Source organism: Daktulosphaira vitifoliae, unplaced genomic scaffold (assembly GCF_025091365.1).
Source record: "Daktulosphaira vitifoliae isolate Bord-2020 unplaced genomic scaffold, ASM2509136v1 Scaffold_3, whole genome shotgun sequence".
NCBI classification, from domain to species: domain Eukaryota; kingdom Metazoa; phylum Arthropoda; class Insecta; order Hemiptera; family Phylloxeridae; genus Daktulosphaira; species Daktulosphaira vitifoliae.
In genome coordinates this window covers 9,872,501-9,897,184 of record NW_026099574.1, presented here as the reverse complement: position 1 = coordinate 9,897,184, position 24,684 = coordinate 9,872,501, and the positions used below count along the sequence as shown (strand labels likewise).

General features: G+C 26.3%; 4 protein-coding genes across 6 annotated transcripts; 2 read left to right on the top strand and 2 right to left on the bottom strand.

The window, feature by feature from the left end:
- Nucleotides 1–7,354: 7,354 nt before the first annotated feature.
- On the bottom strand, nt 7,355–10,103 carry LOC126902795 (uncharacterized). The gene has a single exon (XM_050680399.1). It carries the CDS (start codon nt 9,636–9,638, stop codon nt 7,521–7,523), a length of 2,118 nt encoding a protein of 705 aa, XP_050536356.1. The 5' UTR covers nt 9,639–10,103; the 3' UTR covers nt 7,355–7,520.
- A 259-nt stretch (nt 10,104–10,362) lies between these two features.
- Nucleotides 10,363–19,382, top strand: LOC126902796 (uncharacterized). Its single transcript, XM_050680400.1, has 16 exons — nt 10,363–10,599; nt 10,750–10,949; nt 11,013–11,134; nt 11,198–11,367; nt 11,425–11,528; nt 11,887–12,035; nt 12,147–12,288; nt 12,360–12,451; nt 12,531–12,667; nt 14,602–14,649; nt 14,719–14,937; nt 15,580–15,762; nt 16,946–17,157; nt 17,217–17,420; nt 17,486–17,618; nt 17,721–19,382. The coding sequence occupies exons 1-13, from the start codon at nt 10,473–10,475 to the stop codon at nt 17,116–17,118; spliced, it is 1,866 nt and encodes a 621-aa protein (XP_050536357.1). The 5' UTR covers nt 10,363–10,472; the 3' UTR covers nt 17,119–17,157; nt 17,217–17,420; nt 17,486–17,618; nt 17,721–19,382.
- LOC126902799 (zinc finger CCHC-type and RNA-binding motif-containing protein 1-like) lies at nt 17,176–19,387 on the bottom strand. 2 transcript variants are annotated; one of them, XM_050680406.1, is made up of 5 exons: nt 19,240–19,387; nt 17,996–18,107; nt 17,668–17,889; nt 17,469–17,603; nt 17,176–17,426 (listed from the first exon to the last, which is right to left on the bottom strand). In XM_050680406.1, exons 1-5 carry the CDS (start codon nt 19,347–19,349, stop codon nt 17,364–17,366), a joined length of 642 nt encoding a protein of 213 aa, XP_050536363.1. In that variant the 5' UTR covers nt 19,350–19,387; the 3' UTR covers nt 17,176–17,363. The 2 variants fall into 2 exon arrangements, with proteins under 2 accessions (XP_050536363.1, XP_050536362.1); XM_050680405.1 differs by having other exon boundaries at nt 17,176–17,403.
- Nucleotides 19,388–19,500: 113 nt separating this feature from the next.
- LOC126902798 (uncharacterized) lies at nt 19,501–22,406 on the top strand. 2 transcript variants are annotated; one of them, XM_050680404.1, is made up of 9 exons: nt 19,501–19,713; nt 19,804–19,995; nt 20,055–20,214; nt 20,270–20,382; nt 20,453–20,593; nt 21,192–21,393; nt 21,556–21,700; nt 21,761–21,875; nt 22,067–22,406. In XM_050680404.1, exons 2-9 carry the CDS (start codon nt 19,813–19,815, stop codon nt 22,220–22,222), a joined length of 1,215 nt encoding a protein of 404 aa, XP_050536361.1. In that variant the 5' UTR covers nt 19,501–19,713; nt 19,804–19,812; the 3' UTR covers nt 22,223–22,406. The 2 variants fall into 2 exon arrangements, with proteins under 2 accessions (XP_050536361.1, XP_050536360.1); XM_050680403.1 differs by having other exon boundaries at nt 19,501–19,746.
- The last annotated feature ends 2,278 nt before the right edge of the window (nt 22,407–24,684 follow it).

Genomic DNA, 24,684 nt, shown 5'->3' with positions numbered 1-24,684 from the left:
TGATTAATTAACAACAACTTTATAACCAACACGGATACCAATATATCTTATTTCCATTGACTACTTAATGAATACGAAATTTTTCGAACTATGTCCACACCGATTACATAGTTGTTAAATGTTTTAATTTATCATAGTCAAATCGCGAACGTCTGCGAATTCTGAAAATAATTTATCGTACGTGTGAGAGTTAAGTTGACGTTATGATACAAGTACAGACTATAATAACAGATGATAACTAATGATTTTGGCGCACTTAGTAGACGTGTTATGTAATCGGAACAAAAAACAACAAATGATTTAAAAATAATATACGAGGTCCATTTTCGTTCGAACAGAAATGGTGTCTGCGGTATGTGATAAATATAGTGACGTCGGCCACACAAAAAAAGACTTTATTTCATGATTCACTTTATTATAAATCGGTCGGTGATTTATTGAAGAGCGAATTAGACACAATTTTGTTGCGCAACGTCGTTTCGTTGCGATTCTCACGCAACGCGCCATTATAACTTGAACTTTAAGTACAATTGAGTTCATGAACATTATTGAAAACGATCATATTGTAACGCCAAAAATGTACCAAGATGTCGTCGGGGGCACAAATTGTCGGTCGAATAGTTCATGTATATGGACACGTTTATAAGTAAACGGGTTATAAAAAAATCAATAATTATATAATAAAAATATTAAATACATTGTGCTATGATGTTCAACACCGCAAGTATGAAGAAAAATTACAACACGGGGAGGAAGGTACAGTCACGTAAAAACAATGATATGACTCGTTTTACGCACTTGGCCCACTTCGAATCCACTTGACCGCCACCACACTCTTTACCATCGCCGCGTGTACTCTATAGCGGTGTTCTATTGTAACTACAAAAGAACGCTGTACACCTCTTGCATGTATAATAATAATAATAATAATGTATGCATACAGTCAACGGTCAATGCACACGGAGAACAATTGAGGCTAACCCCATCCATAGCGCTGCCGTTGCTCAGTATAGCAATTTACCGGAATATTTGACAAATAACTGTCCGAGTTTTTACGCTATCCATTAAATTTAATTAAATAATCGCTTACGATATGGCCAGTAAAATATTTTGACGGCCATTATTTGTCCGGTAGTTATCAATAATTACTAGGTTACGCTAATACTTTTTCACCTATCCATCGCTTAGTGTGAAAACTAACAATTATGCATTTTTACAATATAAACATAGGCGTGCGTTGAATTTAAGGTCGGGGACAATATAAACCTATTACCGACCCTTTTCAAAAGATTCGAATTGGTTAAGTTTAATATAGAGGGGGGGGGAGGTAATACTACTCGGTAAGGTAATACGTCCCTTATTACCCATTTTAGGACGAGAATTATACTTAATACGTAATACCCTTGAATTTTGAGAATTTCTATACGTATCACAGGCTTACAAAATTATGCTAATTACTTTTATACATATGTATACAGACATTTTTTGATAAAAATGACTGTAATTAGTATAATGTTTATCATCAAACTTACAATAATGATTGCTTTGAATTTTATCATATTTAAGTAAATATTATAACCAACGTTTTGCCAAGAGTAAATTTATTATTTTAATTAATTATTTTTTTATAAAATGGTATTTCAGAACTGAAAAATTGTATGGACTATTTATAAAGCAGTATTTTAATATACAATGTATTATGAAACCATTTAAACGGACGAATTAAAACAAAGTAAGAAGAGCATAGAGATATTATACTTCCTGGACAGTAAGATAAAAAACATGTTAAATAACTTTTTTTAATTCTCATATAAATATATGAAGATCGTAATAAAATTTACTTTTTGTTTAAACTAAATACGATAAACTGTACTATTAACTGGGCATGTAAGTGTTTTTGATGATTAATGGCGATACAAATTCATATAATGTAACGTCCAGATTAATTTAGTAGCCTCTGTATTTCTTAGCATTGCATGACAACCGTCTTCAGGCTCTTATAAAAAGAACGTACTATAGTTGTATATTTCAATTCCGTTTTATTACGAAAGGTACGTGTTCATATTTGATATAAATTACTGCAATTCGTCACGACTGACACGTGACTGTTAATATTTGCTATCTTATTTTTATAAAGACATCTTCGTATAACGTACAATTCTTACTGATTTTTTTTCTTGAAAGTGGTAGGGGTTGGTTAGTCATCAATAGTGACCGGACTAAAAAACATTAACAATGTCATTTAAATATTCTAAAATTTCCTTATAAAAATACCTTAAATGTATAAAAACATTAAAAATGAATTAAAGTGTGATTTATAAAATTTCCTTATAGTAAAAATACTCTATTAAAATGCATTAAAACAAAGATATTTCCTATTAAATTCTTTAAAACAAAAAAATTGCTCTAGATAATTATTATTTTGTACACATTATTAATTTTTGAATTTAAAAACTATTAATATTTCAACAAAATTTTACATTTAAAAAAAACTGTATTTAACGACAATATTTTGATTGGCGTGATTAGAACAAAGTTTTTAAAAAGTTAAATTTAACTTTTTTTCATCTTAAAAATGTTTCTGTAAAAAAATACAGGTAATTTTCATCATTTTTGACCAAATGAGTCTATGCATATTTTTATACATTGCATAAAATAATAATTCATATTAAAAATGTTTGTTGCTTTTCCAAATACACTTTAAATTTACCTAATTTTAATAAAAAAAAAAAGTAATTTTTACGTAAATATACTCAAAAATTATTAATATAACCCAATAACGACAAAAATATCTTAAAAATAAAAATAAAAGTTTTATTTTTGAATCCTCCATTATATAAATCAAATTTTATGTTTGGAGAGCATTGTTTAAGATAATTTAAAAAAATGCAATATGCATTGAAATTCGGACCCAAATAATATAAAACTAAAAAAAGGTAATGTGATAATTACAAATCCAGGTATTTAAAAAATTTGTATACAAATCCTCTTCTTTTATAAACATACATCTCTTCATTTTAAATTAACCTCATTAAAATAAAATTTTATACAGGGTGTTCAGTAAGTCAGGAAACTGAAATCTTAGATTATAATTTTTGTCCAAAAAAAATACTGAATAAAGTATTTATTTATTTTTACTTATTTACAACTCGATAACGGTTATTACACTCATAATGAATTTTGTTTTTTTTTTTTTTTACAATCGTTAGGTTGGTTAATACCATTGGTATATACTGGGGAAATTTAAGTGCAGTGGTGGTTTCCCGTTGCCTTCTGCACTGGAAAAATAATGAATATTAACATGAAACTAATTAATTATTTTCCATTTAATATCATGTTGTTACAATATGAAATAAAGCTGTAGCCCGCCATTGTAAACTAGAAATCTGTTTGATAAATATACTTTAAGTGTCACAGACGTAACATTGCGCTAACATCTTAATTGCCAGTAGTCTCTAAAAATAGTCGCATGAACGTAAAATAGATAAAAATAATTATCAGCATAATTATTATTTCAATTTAACATATATAACATGGTTGTGTTTACACTAGAAGACATAATACTATTAGAACTGATGTTTCAAGCCAACGGTTAGATATTTTGACGCGTGAATCATACTCGTAAAAATATCTTTGAATCACACAACGAAATAAACGAGAGATCAGTAATTGAATTGTCACAGCATAAAAATAAAAAAACCTTGTATATGACATGGACACACACGCATTCATGATTATATTAATAGATCAAAATATTGAGTTTTGGATACATATAATTATCAAAAAACAGGTTTATCGAGTAAAAAATAATCCAAACAAATTAACATCCAAAATTGTCGTCTTTTAATTTTCACGAGAAAGCTAAAAGCTCGAGTTTTCTTAAAAAGTTGAATTGCGCAAATTCACTCTATAAAAAAAAACGTTTTCTTATGATTTCCAATGATCACTCTCGAATGGTATAAATAGATTTCTTTAAAATCTTATTGATCGAGTTTCCCTTTGCTTCGGTTACAAAACGCCTTCGCACTCACATATTACATGTGTGAGATATTTTACATTTGACGAGTGATAACTTCTACAGGGATATAACTCCAATCCCCTCCGTAATACGTATCTGATCATACTGAATACATAAATAGTTAAGGATAATAATAAAGATAAATGGGTGTGAATATCACAGTTTTAAACAAATAGGAAGTACCATAACAGTTTACATAGGAATCCCCCGGTCAAAATCAATTACGAGTAGCCGGTTGAGGATATTCTCAGATATTTTCAATAGATCGAGCATACATTTTAGGACACCATGTGAACACAAACACGGTCGGTCGAGTTCCAACCCCGCCCACTTCTTCTCCACCGTGTGATATTTGTCACACACAAACAACTAGCAGCAAGTGAACACACGAATACACGTAATAGCCGTGTGGCCGAATCTCGACCACCGGCACTACATTACAAAGTCGAATACAACTCGAGTGGTGTCTCTTTGTCAGCAGACGAACACGCGGCAACCGCACCACAGCCAACTACAAATCTGACAACGGTTTGTCCCGTCCGTGATAATAATCAGCCCGTTGTCGTGCGGTGCAGATGAATAGAGTAAAGACGACCGCTCGTCGACTCCGAATCGGATCGATTGTGTTTGGCACGAATGCATTGAAAGACTTGCAAACGCCCTGTAGCGACGTACGTCCGGCGAAGGAAAGGAAGAACAGCGATGGTATGGGAGGGAATTGAGTGAAGAGTGAAAAAAGGCAGCTAGTATAATAGCCTGACTGGAGTTACACACAAAATAACACAGGCGATTTCCAAACGGTAAAGTACCGTATGGCAAACACGATGCGAAGAGGGTGTAAAAGCGCTTAAATTAATTTTTAAATTTAACTTTTTCCCCGACTAATGTATAGAATGGTATGCACCCACAGATATTCGATAATTTCAACCAGGAAACCCTTGGAATTGTTCGTTTGCCAAGCGCGGTCGACAGTGCCGGGGGACTAGGAATACAAAAAAAAAAAATGTCTACACGAAATACTTTGTTGCAAAGCAAAAACGCAAAGCTAATCTCGGTTATTGTTTAGCGACGGTCAATTCCCCGGCGGCTGGCGGTTCGCCAAAATCGTATATGTGTTTTCTTCGTCGTTTTCTGTCAACCAGTGATTTTGTACTACTCGGTACTTACCTTTTCTGTCAGCAGACTGTTTACAACCGTCTCGAAAATAAGCAAAATATTAGTATTCACCATTTTGCCTCGAGCAAAGTAACTAAGTAATTTGCAAACCCAGACGGACTGGTGATTTTTATTGCACGTTCCTTCTCGTCATAGAAAAAAAATGTCTAAATTAGGTTCCAATAATGACGATAACAACATAAGACATCAACGCATTGCTTTCAATATCTAAACAGTTTTTATTTTTGGTTTTATGTCAAGCGTGTATTAGTAATTTTGTATACTTGAATCTTAATTTCATAGTTTTACTGTTAATCGTTAGGGCCACATTTATCGATTATGTTGCAATTTTTCATTGAATCAAACTTCTGGTCGATTCTTATACAGATTTTAATGATTACCTATTATTATTGAGAAATTATACCTTTTCTCTATAATTACTAATTTCTTTCATTAAAAATATAGCCATTGAAAGGAAATAAATTAAAAAAACCTTAAGATATTTAAGAATGTTACACAAGCCCAATATGATCAGTCAAAAATAAGTTTTCTTTGTAGCCCAACTTCTAACAAAATTTTAACTATCCTGGTTCAGTGAATTACCCAAATTCAATAATTTCATTTAATAATCTATCCAATCATGCATGAGAATTAATCGAAATGCTTGATAAGAAAAACGAATGGATGAAAATGTACACAGGAAAATATCTTAAAATTCTATAATGCGAATTTTCATATTTACATATCGCAATGGTTTTCATTAAAATAATTATTTTGACAATATCGGCAAGATTTGGTGATTCATTAAAATGAGACGATGTTTAAGATCTCAAGATGTAAATTAAAGTAACCTTAACAACGATTTTGTTAAATAACCAATTTTTCTATTAAATAAAACTCAACAGTCCATATAATCGCTTTTTTGATTTCTGCAAAATAAACGCCCGCTTATCACGATTTGGCAATAAGTCAAACATCTATTACACGTAAGAATGGATAAAGATGTTCGAGAGACCGCCTGCTAGCCCCACAGGCACGCGCTTGTAGGGTACAAACAGCATGCGATTGTGGCTAGTGCGCGCACACCTAGTACTTTCTAATACCTCCCACACACAATGATCACTTTAAGTAGCGACGGTGGATTCCATTGTCCCACTTTTACTTTTTATGTCAGATAATAATTAGTACTTAGGTTTTGTTCTATATTTATAAGGGCAAATATATAAATGGATACTTTAAATTATGTGCTAATAAGGACAAGGACAAACAAAAATAATTTAATACATTCCTATTAGTTAATAATAAAAAAAAAAAATTACACATGATAAAATGGTATAATATACATTTATATATATATTTTTTCATCTCCATCAATATTTTTAACTCTACTTAGGACAGAATATAAAAAAAAAGTATTTACAAAATACAAATACAATTATACAATTATAATATTATATATATATATATATATATAAGTACACTAATTTGAATGATCACAATAAGTAAATATAACAACATGATAAAAGTTCGACTATATCAGTAAACATTCCTATTAATATTCTATTCATCAATTNTAAAAGTTCGACTATATTAGTAAACATTCCTATTAATATTCTATTCATCAATTTGACGTCTGTAAAAGTTTTTATGAAATTTCTATTTACTCAGAGGAACATAACAAAAATTAAAACTAAACAAATTCATCTATTAGTTGTTAAATCAGTTGTCATGATTAGCGAGTTCCATAGTAAACAACTAAAAAAAATTGTACCTATACTGTCACATTATTAGTTTGTATAAATTTAATTAGAAACATATAACAAGATAATCATAAAATAAATCAAGTCTCACAAAATTATTCAATCCGGGACGGACATTTAATAAGTTTAATTATTGACAATAATAAATAATTTTTAAAATATGAAAGTCAATAAATTGTCACTATGTATAGATAATTTGTAGTACACATAATGTATAAAAAAAAGAATAACAATGGCACAGACATATTTTGTTAGTAAAATAAGAAGCTAAACTTTAATTTTAAATAGGATTAAATAATAGTGTTAAGTATAGGCCATATAATATTTGTTCAATAATAAGTTATTTTTGATTTGTTTGAAAATCAAGATGACAAGATAATATCTCTGAACATTTAATCACATAAAAAGTCAAACTTTTGGCCCCTAAGAAATAAAACAGTCTTGAAAAAGTATAAAAGAAATTGTTAAATCATGGAATGTTGTTTAAGCTAAAGGAACACATTAAATTTAAACAAAAAAAATTACATAAACATATTATGTACAAAATAATAATTAAAAGGGATAAGTAATTTTACTAAATTTTCATTTTAAGTACAACAGTTATCCCTGTGATGGTGAACTTTGATAGGATACATTTGATCATCAGGACTCCTCTCATCAGCAAGTGATCTAAACCTAACAAATCCATTTTCAGCTACCAACATAGATGGTGAAGGTTGTATGGCAGCGCGTTCAGCATAAGCATACATGCTTCTGGAATCTTCATCCATTCGTTTCAATGACCTCCTTTCAGTTGTATGTGCAAACAATTGATGGTTTACTAAAGGTGGACCACCCATTGAATATGTATCATCATATATATGTTTACCAGTACGCAAAGTATAATTATGAACAGCTTGGTTGGCACTACATATAGCAGGATAAATATCATCTGATGGTGGATCATTTCGTGATACAGTACCACGACATGGAAATAATGTTAATCCTGATTGATTTTGAGCTTCTTTTTCACTGGTGTACCTTAATGGTTGAATAGATGCCCAGAAAATTAAAAAACATGACGATATCTCAATCACTCGCACAGAAAATTGGTACCCCCACCAGAGCCAAGGATTAGGTTGATCTTTTCCTAACATTTCATATACACCAACCATTCCATAAAGCTGAACCGATGCCATTAATAAACTTAACATACTAGTAGCTAGTGTTACACGTACTGAATGGGCTAAAGTCGGTCTATGCTCATGAAAACTAGCACCAAAAATAGTGCCTTGTTTTCTTAAAGAGGCATTCGACATTGATCTGTACAAACATATATAAGTCACACCAAGTATTACACATAGTAAAATGTAAACACATTTGGATACAAGTGACAATATATGTGCTTCTGAATAAAACAGTACAATGATACAAAATGCCATATAACAACTGATAAATATTGCTAATAATGATGATTTTTGTAAATTATAAAATATAGTTTTGATATCAGTAGCTCTTAACAAGAACAAAAACAGTACTGAATATACAGTGAGTAAAAGTGGAAATACAATATTCAAAGCTAGTCCTGATACTTGAATAGATAATGTTCCATTTACATTGTAAGGATCATATAACAAATAGACACTCCTTACACAGCCTATAACAATTAATAGACTATGAATTGTCACAAAGTATCCACAAGTAAGTAATTTCTTAAAAGCTCTTATTCGTATGATGCTCACAATAGAACAAAAAACCAAAACCAAAAAAAGTATAGCAATTAAATAAACATGAACATCCCAAAATACACCAAGAATGTACCTAGCTCTAGGCTCAGGATGATCCGGCATAGAAACTATTTCAGGAGGAGATTCTGGAATATCAGTATCACTTTTTGACTCTGTAACTTGTTGTTCTTTAAACATAGTTGGCTCATATTTTTCAGTAGCTTCTTCAGGTGTAGTTTCATAAATTAAAGAAGTTGATGTTAATTCTGATGTTAGAATATTACGTTGAGTTGGTTTAGGAATTTCTTGTTTTACTGTGCGTGATGGTTTTAAATCTTGATCAAAACTAGGCTTATTGTTTTCCATTAACACATCCATTTTCTTACCAGTATCATCAAATAATATTCTAAAAACATTTGGACTCGATAAATTTTGTACCTGTTGAACAACAATACTATATGTATCATTAAGCCCTTTAAATCCATTTGCTGCAGTTGTACTGGTTGGTTCAGAATAAGTTGAGTCTGGTACTCTGAGCTTATTTAAACTTGGTGTATTAATTGTTTTCTTCTTGGTATCAGCAACTGGAACATCAACTGGCCTAATTGGTATAAATTCTTTTTCAAATTTTGGCTGAACAATTCCAGGTCGCCGAGGTGGAATTGGTTTTTCAGAATTGCTTCCCCGGAGTGTTGGTTTGTCAGCAAATGGATTAAAACGTTCTGGAGGTAAAGGAGGTGTAAAAGTATTTCGATCAGGAGGATTGTAAGCAGGTATCAGTCGACTAGTTGGACTAGTGACATGTTGCTGAGATGAATTAGTGCGGGTCGCTCGTGAACCTGATCCTGGTTTAGATGCAAGTGTTTTATTAAATACCTCATAATCAACACCATCAGTCAACACTCGTCTATCCAAAACACCCATATCATGATCAAACATCTGAGCATTCCCATCAAACACTAATAGCCATAACACTGTCACAAGCAATACCTGTGGCATGGCTGGTCGCTTTTGTGCGATATCAGATATGACCACTTTCCATAATAATTATTTTTTTAACAAAAACTTTACTATAATTACCATTAAATATCAACTTGTACACAACATAAACATGTACAAACGAAATCCCTATAAGACTTACGAAAAAACCCTGAACATAGCACAGCGGCTAGGTTCACAGGTGTCGGCGGCACACGGGCTACCCATACAATCCTTTGTCATGATACGCTGTTGTTGCGACCACGATAATCCAAAGTATGTCAATTCATTTCCACGGATTAATTCGCGTACTGTAAGTCGCAATATATACGATAAATTACAACGAACTAACAATAACACACAAACGACACAATCACAATCCGAACAAACATACACGGACAACGATTTGACGAACGGAAACAATAAACATTCTCTAACAAACCATTACATCTAGTGCTACTACGCCAGCCATTTGCATTTTGTTGTAATGAATTTTTCAAAGACTTTGTAATAAACATATGGTTCACAGACGTTATAAAAACGTATTGTTACATATTTCCTAAATTCATATTTATGAGAATAATTCACACAATAAAAATTAGTGCCATTACAATTAAAAGAAATTAAAATATGTTTTTATTCAAATGTTTACATTAAAAACAGAATATTAAAAAAAAAACATCAAAATATTTATGTTATTCAAAATTGATTTATAGGTTAACAATGAAATGAATGATAAAAATGATAAGTGAACTGTTATGTTAATTTTTTAAAATTATTTATCAAATATAATTGAACAAAGATATGTGATATTGGAAACTTAACACTAAATTCTATTTTTTTAATTTTTGCACCATGAGTAAAAGACCAAGAACAGAACCGCCTTACAATGAAGATGATTTTTGGGGAGATGATTTGACTTGTGATGAAGTGAATACTATAAATAACATTGAAACTCTTGCATCACAATCACATTATCCTAGTAAATAATATCTTCTGAACTAGTTTGAATAATGATTAATAATAATTCGGAATAATTTAAGAATACTACTTACATTATTCTTAAATGCAAAAATTACAATATAAGTTTAGGGAATATTTATAAATATACATATATATTTATTTTTTTCAGATCCTATGAATGACACTAATCATTTTAATATTGAAGCACTTCAAGTAAAAAATCAAATAAAAGATGGCGAGATTAAAAACTTAAAAATGAAAATTATGCAGCTGGAAGTACAATTAAGCCATATGAAACAAGAAAAAGATGATAAATATATTTCTATGAAAAAAATGATCGATTGTAAAGATACAGAGCTAAAATTTCAGGTTTTTTTAGTCTTTAAGAATTTATATCATTATAAGTAAGAAAAAACATTTCTTTATTTATAGAAACAAGAATTAACTGCTCTACAAAATAAAATGAAAGAAATGAACATGAATGTAAGCAAAATTCTTCCTCAAAAAAACACTTCATTTAGTTGTATGAAAACTGGAAGTAACTCAAAATTATTGTAATAATACTTTTGAATTACTATAGTAGCATAATTTAATTAAAATAATTATATTTTTTATAGACATGACGCTTCAGAACATATCAAAAAGACAGCATCAACTCAAACTTATCTTAAAGAATCAAGTGATATAAATTCTTTTAATGAATTAGAGAACAAAAGAAACAAAGTATACAATAAACTTAAAAAACATTTATATCCTGATCTTTTTGGATGTCAAATGTTAATTTCTGGTAAATTTGTTTATTTGTTTATTTAATTATTTTAATTTTAATTGATATCATTAATAGGTACAAAAAACTCAAGTTCTATACAAGAATGCCATATTATACTTACCAAATTGATTGTTTTAGACAATTATAATGATATCCAAGCATTTATATTGATTAAACAAGTAAAATATTACTATAACACTCTATTTTATGTGCAAAATAATATTTTTATTAGTAGTAGTGTATTAAAATTTATGTTAGATATTTTAGTTATCCTCTTCACAATTATGCTTATTTAGTGTAAAATTTTAATTTCAATTAAAAAAAATTGACTATTATACCTAGAATTTATCAAAGTAAAATAATGATTTTTAATAGCTATTGTTTTTAGTAACTATTTACTTATTATAAAAGTTTGCAAAAAAAGTATTTATTTTAAATTGTACGAAAAATAGTGAAAATATAGATATTTCTGTATATTATATGCTAAGTATCTATTTTATATTATTAAGTTAACTGTTGATTTTATTTATTTCTTAGTTATTTCAAAATTTAAATGAAATTATTATATCAAATATCAACTCTTTGAAAATGCCTCAAGATAGTGCTGATTTCATAGAACGTGAGAAAGATCTTATCTATAATTATCTTAACTATAACCAAAAAACTTCAAAGAAAGTATATTCATCGTAAGTACAATCAACCAATTAATTAATTAATTTTTTCATGCAACACTTAATTTAAATAAAATTAACATTTCTATATTTTAGGAATTAACTTTTTTTTTTAATGAAATTTAGGTTTGATATGCATTTTTCTCGATTATTAGATTGTATATCAGTTTTAACTACTATCACAGATATTGTTCCAAAAGTAGTCTTTGATGATTCTGACAATACATTTAAAACTATACTTAATTTTTTACAAATTATTGGTGCTCAAGTAATTAAAAATTAATCTTAAATTATGTTAGCTTAAACAATTTCAAATAAAGTTTTATTGTTAAATATTAGAGTCGAACTTTTGAATTTGTACTATTACTTGAAGTTTTAGTAAAATTTTTGGCCAATTTATGCAGTATAAACTGGAAGATACTAGAGTCTAAGTAAACTGAACTACATATTTTCTATTAATACATAGTTGAATAATTTTTATTATAAATGTATGTTTTGTAATCATTTCAGGCAACTAGAAATGTTTAATATTACTAAAGAAATTATACTTTGTCGTCCTCCTCTAGAAGTCATAAAACAGTTAATAAACTTATTCAGTAAGTCTACATTGTATCCTGGTTTCACAAATAATTTATGTCAATTATCAAGTAAGTTACAATTAACTCATGATTATTATTTTATTTTATTTTTTTATATTTAGTAATATTCAATCTGTTACAAGTTAGAACAATAAGTATACATTGAATTTGCAAATAAAGTTTTGTCGATAAACATGTAATGTGCCTTCATTACGAGTTTTAAACTCGTAGTGTCAATTGTTGATCTGTGGCTTTTATTTTTATAAAACAATGACATAGCTTCTAGTTATAAAAAGATTTACTATAGATTATTTTTTTTTCAATTTAGGAGATCTCTACTCCAATTACGCTTAAGTCTACTGTATGGGTTGCCAGCAATATATTATTGTAAAAGTTAGCTACTAGTGTTTTTTTGTAGTTTGTTATAAAAGTGTAAAAAGTTTCATTTAGTTTCATCAGTTATTTTAGGAATTTTTAAATCAGAGTACATAGTTTCATTGGAGATATATGGTGGAGCTTTTAAAATAGTTCTTAGTACTCTCATTGAAATATTTGGATTTTATTGGTATGTGTTTATTTTTTGTTGCATCCCAAATTTCAAAGCCAAAAGTCCATGTAGGGGTTTGATTAAAAAGTTATGTATAGTAATTTTTGTATTAAGGTTATGTTTTTAAAATTCTTAAAAAAGAGATTTTGGTAAGCCCATAATAGTATTGGACTACGATCATTAATGTTAGAATGGTTCAGTACACTTAATACTGAACGGTAATAAGTGTACCCAATTTAATCGGCTTAGGTTTTAGTGTACTCGATTAACAATAAACAATTATGAGTTTGACCACTTGCTTTGATGGTAGTTTAGAAGATTAAAGCAGGCGTTCGATGAAGGGTTAGCATAAACCAAGCTGTTTAATATAGTAAAACTTCCTCTCCATTTATCTGAAAATTGAGAAACCTAGAACAAAAATTATGTGAGTGTATAAAATTAGCATGTGTTCACCACAAGCAAATGATTATTTTAAAATTATTATTGTATTTAAAATTTCCATAAGAAAATATTTTTAAAATCTATTTTAATTCATATATAACATCTTTTATGTCATTGAAAAGAAAATTAATTTTAAGTTCTTTTATTAAGCACCAAAACTACCAATTTTAATAAACTGATAATGATATAAAATATTCTTTTTTAATTTTTGTAATTTTTTTTTTTAATTATTGCTTCTTAGACTATGTGAAAAACAAATTTATAATATTTGTTTCTTTAAAAAAATTCAATTTTTTTCATAATTTCAGATTACTTTTTAGATAAAAAAAAAAAAATTGGTGGGTCATAACAGCTTTAGGATAAGTACTTAATGAGTTAAAACAATTTAAAGGCATAGAATTGGTATGCCATGCAAGAAAAGTATACATTCGCTGTTTTCCATTATTTATTTTTTTTACTAGCATCATTTTTAAAGTCATCAATATAAAATAATTCTGTATAAATAAAAGTCAGCCCAGAAAATTTCTGATTTGCATTTGCACCCATATAATATTATAAATTTGTTTTGTGTGATAAAATTTTTGAATTAAATCAACATTAAAAGAAAGTCATGAAGCAAATGGTACCTTTATTTAACATACTATACTGTAGATGATCATATTACAACTATCTGAAATATAATGTTTGCTTTTTAATATCAAATGCTTAAAGCAACATCACAAAAATAGAGTATTGCAATACCAAATTAATATTTTAACCTCTAGTTATAACATAGTGATTTTTAAATACTGTAAAAGTTGTCTTATAGTCACCCATTTAATAATCTACATAAATTGATTTTATAGTTTTTTAGCTACTACTATGTAATGTTGCACCTTACTATATATGATCATATAATATTACTAAATAATGAATAATTATTGTATTATTTAGTTACGGACTTCAGAAAAAATATTTATTTAGATTATTTATTACTTTTTCTTGAATGAATTATATAATGTTGTAATATTTTCAGCTGAAAAAACTTTTATTTTATCTGAAAGTATGAGTACATTTACAACAGGTAATGTTTTTTTATACATATTCTTATAAATATTTTATAATTTCAATAAATTTTTAAAATCAATTATAGGAACTTGTGTACTTCGTGTGTTTTGTTTGCAACTTGAATTATTAAAACACGAGTATCATATTATAATTGATTTCTTGCACTATGTCCATATACTTCTTAATAATAAGTTTGTACCAAAGTGGATGTATAAATGTCCAAGCAAAATATGTGATTGTACATCATCATTCATTCAATTAATTATACATTTTTTGTATATTATCTTCAATGCATATGAAAAAAGTAATTTTACTTATATTTTTAATTAATTTTTTATTAAAAAAAATCATAATTGTAATTTATTTATATAAAATATAAAAATTATGAAACCGTAGTTAAACCAACAGGTGTTTTTCTGTACATCTTTAGATTTTTCAATAAAAAAATTAAATTATATTAGTATTATTTAGAATATTTCCTGCTATTTCAATCTTTTTATTAATTTAGAGTATGTTATAATTTAACTTGTTTATTCAAATGAAATGTTGTATCTTTAATTGATGGAGTAAATTGTTAATCTATGTTTAAATTTAATGCTCAAACACAAGAACAAAGTATAGAATTTTTAAGTAAAAAAAAATTAAAATTACTCAGATTGAAACTTATAACAGTAATTTGTGAACTAAGTGAACATTAGATATAAGTTTAGGAATATTATTTGTAATATGTATTTATATTGTAAAGCAAGATATATATATTACTTTTTATTCAATTATATGGTCACAATGAATTTTTCATTCTTCCATTATGAGAATAATTTAATTTAAAAATTGATATATTTTTTTATTATGATCAACCAGTAATTACTTGTATAATAACAAGTACAAATTTATAGATTAATGATTTATTTTTTAAATGCTTATACATAACTGATTATTTTTACAGAAAAAGAATTATTTAAATATGATGAACTAAAATTAGTAGAAGAAGTTATAGAAAACAGCTATTGTATTCTATATAGATTGGGAAAATTAGATGATGACTTTCGTAGTCATATTGGTAAATGTAAAGGTCGTTATGATGTAATCGTTGGAAAAATCCAAAAAATTGAACTTTGTAATACTAACAGTAAGTAGCTCAAAACTTTAACATATTTCGTATGTCTGTAAAACAATTTTATTTAATATGTAAATTTTATCAAATAGAGAAATTGTCATTTTAATATTAAAACATAATACTTGATATATAGAAAAAATTAAATAATAAAACATACTTAGTTTAAATCCCAAAAAATAAAAAGGGATCCATCATAGTAGTATTGAGATATTTTATGGATCAGTTTATTGATATGTGAAAGTGATTAAAATCACTGTAAAATGCTTTGATGTGTATTTGAAACACATAAAAAAAAAATCTAATTCTATTAAAAATTACTTGGTTATTTATTTAAATATTTTGAATAATATTAATATTCCTTACTATGCAAAATATTACAAAGTCTATCATTTTTTCCGAAAATTGTGTAATATTTTTAGCTTTAATGCTCCATTACTCCTAGAAATCAAAATTTCATATAATTTTTCTTTTTTCATTTTTAAAGACATTGTATTACCTTAAATTTTATGTAGGTTTAAGAAAGTCACATTTTATTGTAAAAAATTGATATGGCGGTTACGTCTTTTTTAGTACTTAGGTTAACTTTGATATCTAGAAATCAAATTTTCAAATAATTTCTTTCTTTTTTAATCTTAAAGTAGATTGTATTAGATTTAATTTGATGTTAGTTTAAAAAAATCAAATTTTTTGAAACATTATCAAAAATTGAAAAAAAAAAAAATGCTGACATGATTTTTAAGCCTGCACATCTTGGTTAAAAATTAGATTTTCAAAAAATATTATTTCGTCAGCAAGGCAATTAATTTTATTAAGTATTATCATAACAAATGTTGTACTCCATCCAGTTCTTAAAAAGCTATTTCAATGTAGAGTGTAAACTATAAATATCAACATTAACTATTTTATAATAACTATATTTTTTTGGGGCATTTCTCTTTATTATGAAACTGGCAGGAATTTTTTTTAATTATGATGCTGATAGGTAACTAGATATGTTTTGATATTTTGTCATATTATTAAACAAAAAAATCTAGTAAGAGTTGATCAGTTTGATACACAAACACAAAAAATATGAGTAAAACTAACTCAGCTACACATAAAATAATTATTATTAATAAAGTTGTTTTTCTCTAAAAATTTATATTAGATTAAATATAAAGATAATTAATTTTTTTCTCATTATTTTTTTTTTAAGAATTTTTAGTGAAGGAATTGAAACGAATTGAATTTAAATCATTACCTAACAGTCAGTGCAGTTCAAATTTAAATTTCGAAATATTTAATATTGATATACCAAAATGTACACAAAACTCTCAATGTCAGTTTGATGAACCTAATAAACAGAACAATAAAGAAAAGTTTCCATAATATGGACCATGTAAAAATTTTCACTCATATAAATAACAAGCAAGTTTTTGAAGCAAATTAAACTGAAGAAAAAAATGTAATATTATTTTTATTAACAGCATATGTACAATTCATTTACATAAGAAACTTGTTCCACTTTATATTGTATATAAAAGAAAAAAATTCTCAATGAGTTTCCTAATCATGGTCATCAAGTTCTTCTTCATCACTAAAGTAGGAATTTTTTCGGTACTTTTTTTTGATTTTCACTTCTGTGGAACTGGATTGAACAAAATATTTTTCTTGCTAAAACATAAAAAATGGTGATACTAAATCAATATACTGAATGTTATTATTTTGTTGCTTATTACTTCTTCTTTGATTACAGCACTTAAAGTTTCCTGATCCGATAAATCATTATGATTACTGTTAGAAAATTTTGAACATGATTTAGTTTTATCATAAAAATCAGTATCATCATCTGAACTTTGGCAAGAAATTTGTCCCTATTATGAGTAAAAGTAAAAATAGTATTAAATATTAAATTGTATATTATAAGTTGTTTATTACTTTAGTATTATTTTCTACATTCATATTAAAAATTTTTTTCTTTTTTTTCTTAGCTGGAGGCTGTCGTTCACCTAAACAATTTTCAGGACAATTATAACTTAGATGGCCTTCCTGACCACATTCATAGCAAAAGCTCTTATCAGTATATTGACGTTTTCGAATAAATTCTGTACTACGCCCATTGTCAACAGCTATAGAACTTTTTAAATTACGTCCAAACATCTGCAATTTAATTGATTTACTTTTTTTTATTCAATTATATAAGTTATTAACTTTTTTTAAAAATGTACATTTTTGTTGAAAATTTTAAAACAATTATACAATATACCTGAGTGCCATTAGTTGCATGAACACAATTTTTTGCATCTTCGCGATTTAAAAATAATATAAAAGCAACACCTTTGCTTTGCCGTGTTAATTTATCTTTGACCACAGTTACTCTAATACATAAAATTTAATATTATATTACGGCTTTATCAATATTCCTTTCATTTGATAAATTATACTTTAGTTATGGATTCTCTATCTAATTATTATTATTCATTATTAATGTTTTTATATACAAAGTACCTAATACATTTACTAAGTACATTAAAATAAAAAAAATTACAAAGTAATTTTTAGATACAAACATGTAATATATTTCATTGTAAAAGGGAAAATAAATAATAAATATCCTAATTACAGAGAAATATCTGTTGAAATGTAGCTTTTTCAAGACAACACTTAAACTTTTTACAGTAAAGCTTATAAAAAAAAATTAAAAAGTGACATTTTTTATATTGCCCAAAGAAGCAAAATACTCAGAACCTAACCAACAAAATTTGAAATTTTAATGAAGATAACAGCTAGACAAAATTTGATGTTGATTACATTATATTTAATACGATATATATTAAATATCATACTTTTTTCTCTACCATTTATATTACGCTATAATTAGAGTATTTACAAAATTACTTTTTTTTAAACACTAAATATGACAAAAAAATCTATATGTGGATTTTTATTTATAACATTCATAGAAAAATTGTTTGAATGTTCATATCTAATTACCGATTTGAAAAATGTATTCATTTTTTTCTTATTACACTTTTTAAAATGACTAATTTTAATTAAATAAATAACTAAAATTCATAAAATGTGAAGGCACTATTGTTTTTTACACCAAACAATAGGTAGGTTTGTAATTTATTGAATTTGTCAATGTTAGGTAATATTTGAATAAAAATAATACAAAAAACAATAGTTTAATATATTTTTAATTCTCATAACACTTTCTATTGTCACAATTAATAATAGCAACATAAATATACAGTTATAGAGAAAAGTTAACTTTACCTTTTTTTGAACTTGACAATATAATGGAATAACTTTAAATTTTGCATGACATATTATTAAGCCACTATAAACACAATCAAGGGATATTGAAGAAAAAAAGATTTCTTTTCTTTTTAAGTAAAATTTTGTACAAAAAAACATTGTTTTTTAATCTTAAATTGTGGCAATGAAATTAATGACACGTTTAGAATGAACATCAAAAACTTTCCAAATGAAAAAAAAATTGCTTACTTGACTATTTTTCCATATTTTTCAAATACCTTGTGCAAATCATTGTTAGTTAAATTAAATGGAATGTTAGATACATAAACTGTGCTTTTACTAGGTGCTAATTTATTCATGATTGGAATCCTTCAAACTGTTAATAAGTGGATTCTATAGTAAAAATTTTCAACTAATTTAAAATTATAATAAATATTTTTGTGATAAGGCTTATCATATAATTGGTGATTTGTTTAACTTATAGATAATTTTGACTCGTAATTTTACTTATAGTTATAAAAATCCATAGCAATTTTAATTTATTATTAAAAGTTCCTTTTTCAATTTATTCATTACCAAATTAAATCATGATTTAAATGTATATTATTTTTATAAATAACTTTTGTAAAAGTCTTATGGAATAATCTATTACATATTTTTATGTTTTTAATGGGTTACATTTTCATCATGCTTAAACAGAATGTGGACGTGGCTTTGAAATTGGTGAAAAATACTATAATTTTAAACAATAAAAATGTATTGTATCATTATATACCATATTGTTAATTATTTTAAGTGTCTACATATTTTTAGGTTTGAAATATGGTTTCTAATATGAGTCATACTCATATTGTAATACTATGTGCAGTTGCAAATTTCATTAATGCAGCTGACCGTATAGTAATGCCTATTGCTATAATACCTATGACTAGTTATTTTAAATGGTCAATGCATTGGCAGGGTTTAGTATTATCAGCTTTTGCGTTTGGCTATCTTGCAAGTCAGGTAATTAAAGTAAATATAAGAGTAAGCTAGTCATGTATATATTAATTCTATTAATTTAGATAATTGGAGCATATGCTGCAAAAAAATATGGAGGAAAAGCAATTTTACTGCTTTCTGTACTTTTATGGTCGATATCTACTATTATAACACCAAATATTTCTCACAACACATTTGCTCTTATATTTTGTAGAGTTATTTCTGGAGTTGGAGAAGGTCTTGGTATGATAGAACATTATTTAAATTAAAATTATTTTGAAAAAATTATTTTTTTAAGGTTTGCCAACGATTGTTCATATATTTGCTCACAACATTGCAATGAAAGATCGTTCTAGTGCTTTTGGGTATTTAGTAGCTGCGGGTTCTGTTGGTCAAACAGTAGCATCAGTTGTAATGACTATAAAATTAATTTTGTCATAATTTTTAGGTTTAACAGATAAAGATTATTAATGATTTTTAGATATGTCCTCATTTAATGTGGCAAACAAGTTTTTACCTTTTTGGTTCAGTTGGTATAGTATGGTCAATCATTTGGATTTCATTATATTCAGAAAAAGACATCAGAATAGATGAGCTACCATTAATCATTAATTCATCTTGTGTAAGTTTATAATTGTAAATCTCTATTACTAATAGATTTATTAAAAAAAAATTTAATATAATGTAAGGTATTTATTTTAACAAACATCTTTTTTTGTAGAGCATTCAGTATTTCAGTTTTACAATAATACATTTGTAAATGCTCTTACAATATAATAGTATAATTTTCAAAATATTAATATGAGTATAAACATTTGTTTTATTAAGTATTATATGTTTTAAATTAAAACTATATTATAAATTTAAAACTAAAAAAAATTAAACTCAAAAAGACACAAAACAAATTACTAAAAAATCGCGGATACGTATTTTGAAAACAATGTTACTATTATCAAACACATGTGTTTAGCGTTGATAATGGTAACATTAATATTTTTAATATCTTTTAGTTTTAAATTATATTAGCTACAAGTGATCAATTTTTATTATATTATATGATAAAAGTTAAGAATTAAGTCAGAGGCATCATTTTCAGTATGCTATTATAATTTTATCAATAATAGTAGTAATTATTACAAACTTTTATTTACTGTTCTACAGAAACTGATTTTAACAAATTTTTTATACAAAAAATAATTATGTTTTAATTTTAATTTCAGAATACAAATACCAATATACACTGGAAAAAATTTTTTATTCATTGGCCTTTATGGGCAATATATATTGCACATTTCTCAATGAATTGGTCAAATTATATCATTATGCATTGGTTTCCAACATACTTAAAATATCTAGGAGCCAATTCATTTAGTATGAGTTTAACAGCTATACCTTACATATTTAATTCAGTTTTTAGTGCTGGTATGTATATTTTTTTCTTACTTTCAATGAATTTTTAACTCTAATCAGTGTTTGGAAAATAAAATATTTATCAATTATATAGAATCTGTAGAAATCAATATGTTCTTAATGATATCTATAATGTACTTAATATACTTCTATTAATTTTATTTTTTGGAATAGTTGCAGGAAATTATGCTGATAAGTTAATTGATCATAAATGGTCAATACTTGCTGTTAGAAGAATCATGACAACACTTGGTTTGATGGGGCCAGCTTTATTCTTGTTAATATTTTGCACTATGAAAAGTTTAACTGCAGCTATAATGTATGCATTCCTATATCATTTTAAATTTAAGATTGAAAATGTTTATTTGTTATTTTATAGATTTATATCAATATCAATGGGATTATGTGCATGTAATTCAGCTGGACATTTGAGTAATCATGCTGAAATAGCCCCTAATCATGCTGGGATTACATTTTCAATTTCAAATACCTTGGTAAAATATTATAGTAGTAAAAAAAAATAAAGTTATTACATTATTTAAATAAGGAGTTTTAATAGGAGTAGTCTCCCTTAAATATTTCCTGTTTTTATTAATATTATTTCACAAACCATAATAACAAAATAAATATTTTTAAACTAAAACTTTTGACTAAACTGACTTATTTATATAAAATAAAAATACAGGCTACAATACCAGGAATAATTTGTGGTCCTTTGACTGCTGAACTTGTAACTGCATCACATGGTCGTTGGTTTCCTGTGTTCATTTTAGCAGCTGCTATAAACTTTACTGGTTCAATTATCTATTGCAACCAAAGTTCTGTTACACCAATTTTATAAAATAAATAATTTGGGCATATAGGGTAAATATTTTTGTTAATTCGTTTTAGAGTTGCCAAAGAATATTATATTATTATTTGTATTATTAAACTCTATAATTATTTACACAAAATGTCTTATATGTTATATTGTATAAACATATTATTCTTTTATATTTTCTGATGTATAAATTTTCTTATGATCTGTTAAATTTATTTATTTTAATGAGTTTTATAATATATAAATGTTTAATATTCTCAATTTACTTATTCTATTTCTTGTAACTCATGGTATATTCAGAATTTTATTGCATAGAGATATTTTTAAAAAAATTTCTAGCCCATGATTAATAAATAATTGTAATTACGCATAGCTTGAATACAAGTATTAAACCAGCACGGTTAATAATCAATGGTGTATTTATAAAAGGATTTAGGAAATTAACTCCCATTAAACTGATTTATTTATTTAAATTGTAGTTTAAAAACTTTAAAGTATGTATTTTTCTTAATTTCCACTCTAAAATATATTATATATTTAAGTTTATATTTAAACATTAAAATTGAAAGATCTGAAAATAGTTGTTTTTATAATATTTTTATTATTAATAAATTAGGGTAATGTTTTCAACTAGATGTAATTCATGTATTAATCGCCAATATTAGTCCAGTACTCAACTTTTATTTAGAAGCTAAATTACCTATCAAATTTTTTTGTAAAAATAAGGCTATATTGAAATTTTAATAAAATTAAAATGTAAAATAAAAATTTTTATATATTTTAGCTTCGATGCGAAGCTGAGAAGGTATTAATTTTACTATGAAGTGTTTTTTTTTTTATTATTTTTTTTTTGTGTCTGTGAACGCTCAATCTCAGCACTTACTGAACCGATTTTAATGAAAAATATGTCAAAAGATCACAAATCGTATCTAGTTGAAGACATTACCCTCAAAAATTGAAAAAAATCCCTCGTTCCCCGTAAACGGGGGAAATCCCCAAAAAAATTACAAATTTAAAAATCGCTAATTTTCGATATTTTTTCATTTTTTTTTTACTTAAAATTGCCCTAACTTTTTTAAAAATGACCGAATCAATATAATTTTTTTTATAAATTTGATCCTTTCCCTGCCCACGGAAGGGGATTCAAAATAACCACTTTTTCACAAAAAATTAACTTTTGAAAATGTTCCGGAAAGACTGACACTTTTATATATATCTTAAATTAAAGCTAATGTAATATACTTTAATTTGAAAAAAAAAAATTTGACCTCTGGATTTGTCTTCATTGTAAAAATGACTACCGTATTCTAAAATTTGCTATTTTTGTGTTAAAATTCTGGGTATTGTATTTTATTTTATTTTAAAATACCTGACAAGGGGAGTACAGATTTTCATAAATATTATATAAATGAAAAATTAATATAGCATAGAAAGTTAAACTTATTTAAATTTGTTTGCTTCTTTTAAGTCGAGAAAAATAACTTTGAAATTTGAACTACCTTAAATAGCCAATTTTTTCAACCGTCGGTAGCGACGTACGGTTGCCGAGTTGGTAATACTTATGTTTTACACGCTTGGGGTACGAGGTTCTAACCCGCGTATGGCAATGAATTTTTTGCATTTTTTCTTAATTCTTTTTAAGTTAGTANTTGCATTTTTTCTTAATTCTTTTTAAATTAGTATAAATGTTTAACTCGTTTGATTTTTATCTCATTTAGATTCAATAACTTCAATAAAGATCAAGGATCCCATAATTTTAGTCGCCCCTTGTAAGAAGAAATTTCTTATTCGTATTAAAATTATTTTACTATATTTTAAGTTTTAGCTTCGATGCAAAGCTGAGAAGATATATTTTTGTAACTATCATTTATTTCTCTGTTCTAACTTGACCTACTTTTTTCAACGATACGTCAAATGATTACAATTCGTATCTAGTTGAAGATATTACACTCAAAAATTGAAAAAAAATTTCAATTTATCAATTAAACAGTTAGTTATTCCATGTTCTCCATAAAGACAATTAAAATCATTAATTTCTAATGTTAATACTATAGTACTAAATATATAGTATACTAATAATATAGTATTAATTACAATATTAAATTAATATTGTAATTTAAACGAAGAAATTATAAAAATAATAAAGAAGTTATATTTTGCTTTATTTTTACGTGTATAAAAATTTAAAGGGCTTGATACAATAATTTTCAATAAAAACTGTTTGTTACTATAAAAAAATGCACTGGACTACAAGGAACTTTCATCAGAAGCAAAAATATACTTTTCTAAATCAAATTTTCGCGTTGTTTTCAAATCTGCAAGTAGACTATTTCTATCACTTCTAATTTTTTATATTATTACTAATTATATATATAAAATAATAATTAAAAGAAAAAAAAATTTGTTTTCAAATTATTACTGATTTGATTTTTAATATGTTAAAAATAATCAGTCCAAATTTTCAATTTTAACCTATTTTTTTG

What these genes read in the sequence shown, in the direction of transcription:
- LOC126902795 (XM_050680399.1), bottom strand. Translation starts at nt 9,638, where the DNA reads ATGCCACAGGTATTGCTTGTGACAGTGTTATGGCTATTAGTGTTTGAT.
- LOC126902796 (XM_050680400.1), top strand. Translation starts at nt 10,473, where the DNA reads ATGAGTAAAAGACCAAGAACAGAACCGCCTTACAATGAAGATGATTTT. An exon ending in ATCACAATCACATTATCCTA is followed by an intron (nt 10,600 to 10,749) that starts GTAAATAATATC and finishes TATTTTTTTCAG; the next exon opens with ATCCTATGAATGACACTAAT. An exon ending in TACAAATTATTGGTGCTCAA is followed by an intron (nt 12,289 to 12,359) that starts GTAATTAAAAAT and finishes GTTAAATATTAG; the next exon opens with AGTCGAACTTTTGAATTTGT.
- LOC126902799 (XM_050680405.1), bottom strand. Translation starts at nt 19,349, where the DNA reads ATGAATAAATTAGCACCTAGTAAAAGCACAGTTTATGTATCTAACATT. An exon ending in AAATATGGAAAAATAGTCAA is followed by an intron (nt 18,108 to 19,239) that starts GTAAGCAATTTT and finishes TTTATGTATTAG; the next exon opens with AGTAACTGTGGTCAAAGATA. An exon ending in GTGCTGTAATCAAAGAAGAA is followed by an intron (nt 17,404 to 17,468) that starts GTAATAAGCAAC and finishes TTTATGTTTTAG; the next exon opens with CAAGAAAAATATTTTGTTCA.
- LOC126902798 (XM_050680404.1), top strand. Translation starts at nt 19,813, where the DNA reads ATGGTTTCTAATATGAGTCATACTCATATTGTAATACTATGTGCAGTT. An exon ending in TGGAGTTGGAGAAGGTCTTG is followed by an intron (nt 20,215 to 20,269) that starts GTATGATAGAAC and finishes TATTTTTTTAAG; the next exon opens with GTTTGCCAACGATTGTTCAT. An exon ending in GTCAAACAGTAGCATCAGTT is followed by an intron (nt 20,383 to 20,452) that starts GTAATGACTATA and finishes AATGATTTTTAG; the next exon opens with ATATGTCCTCATTTAATGTG.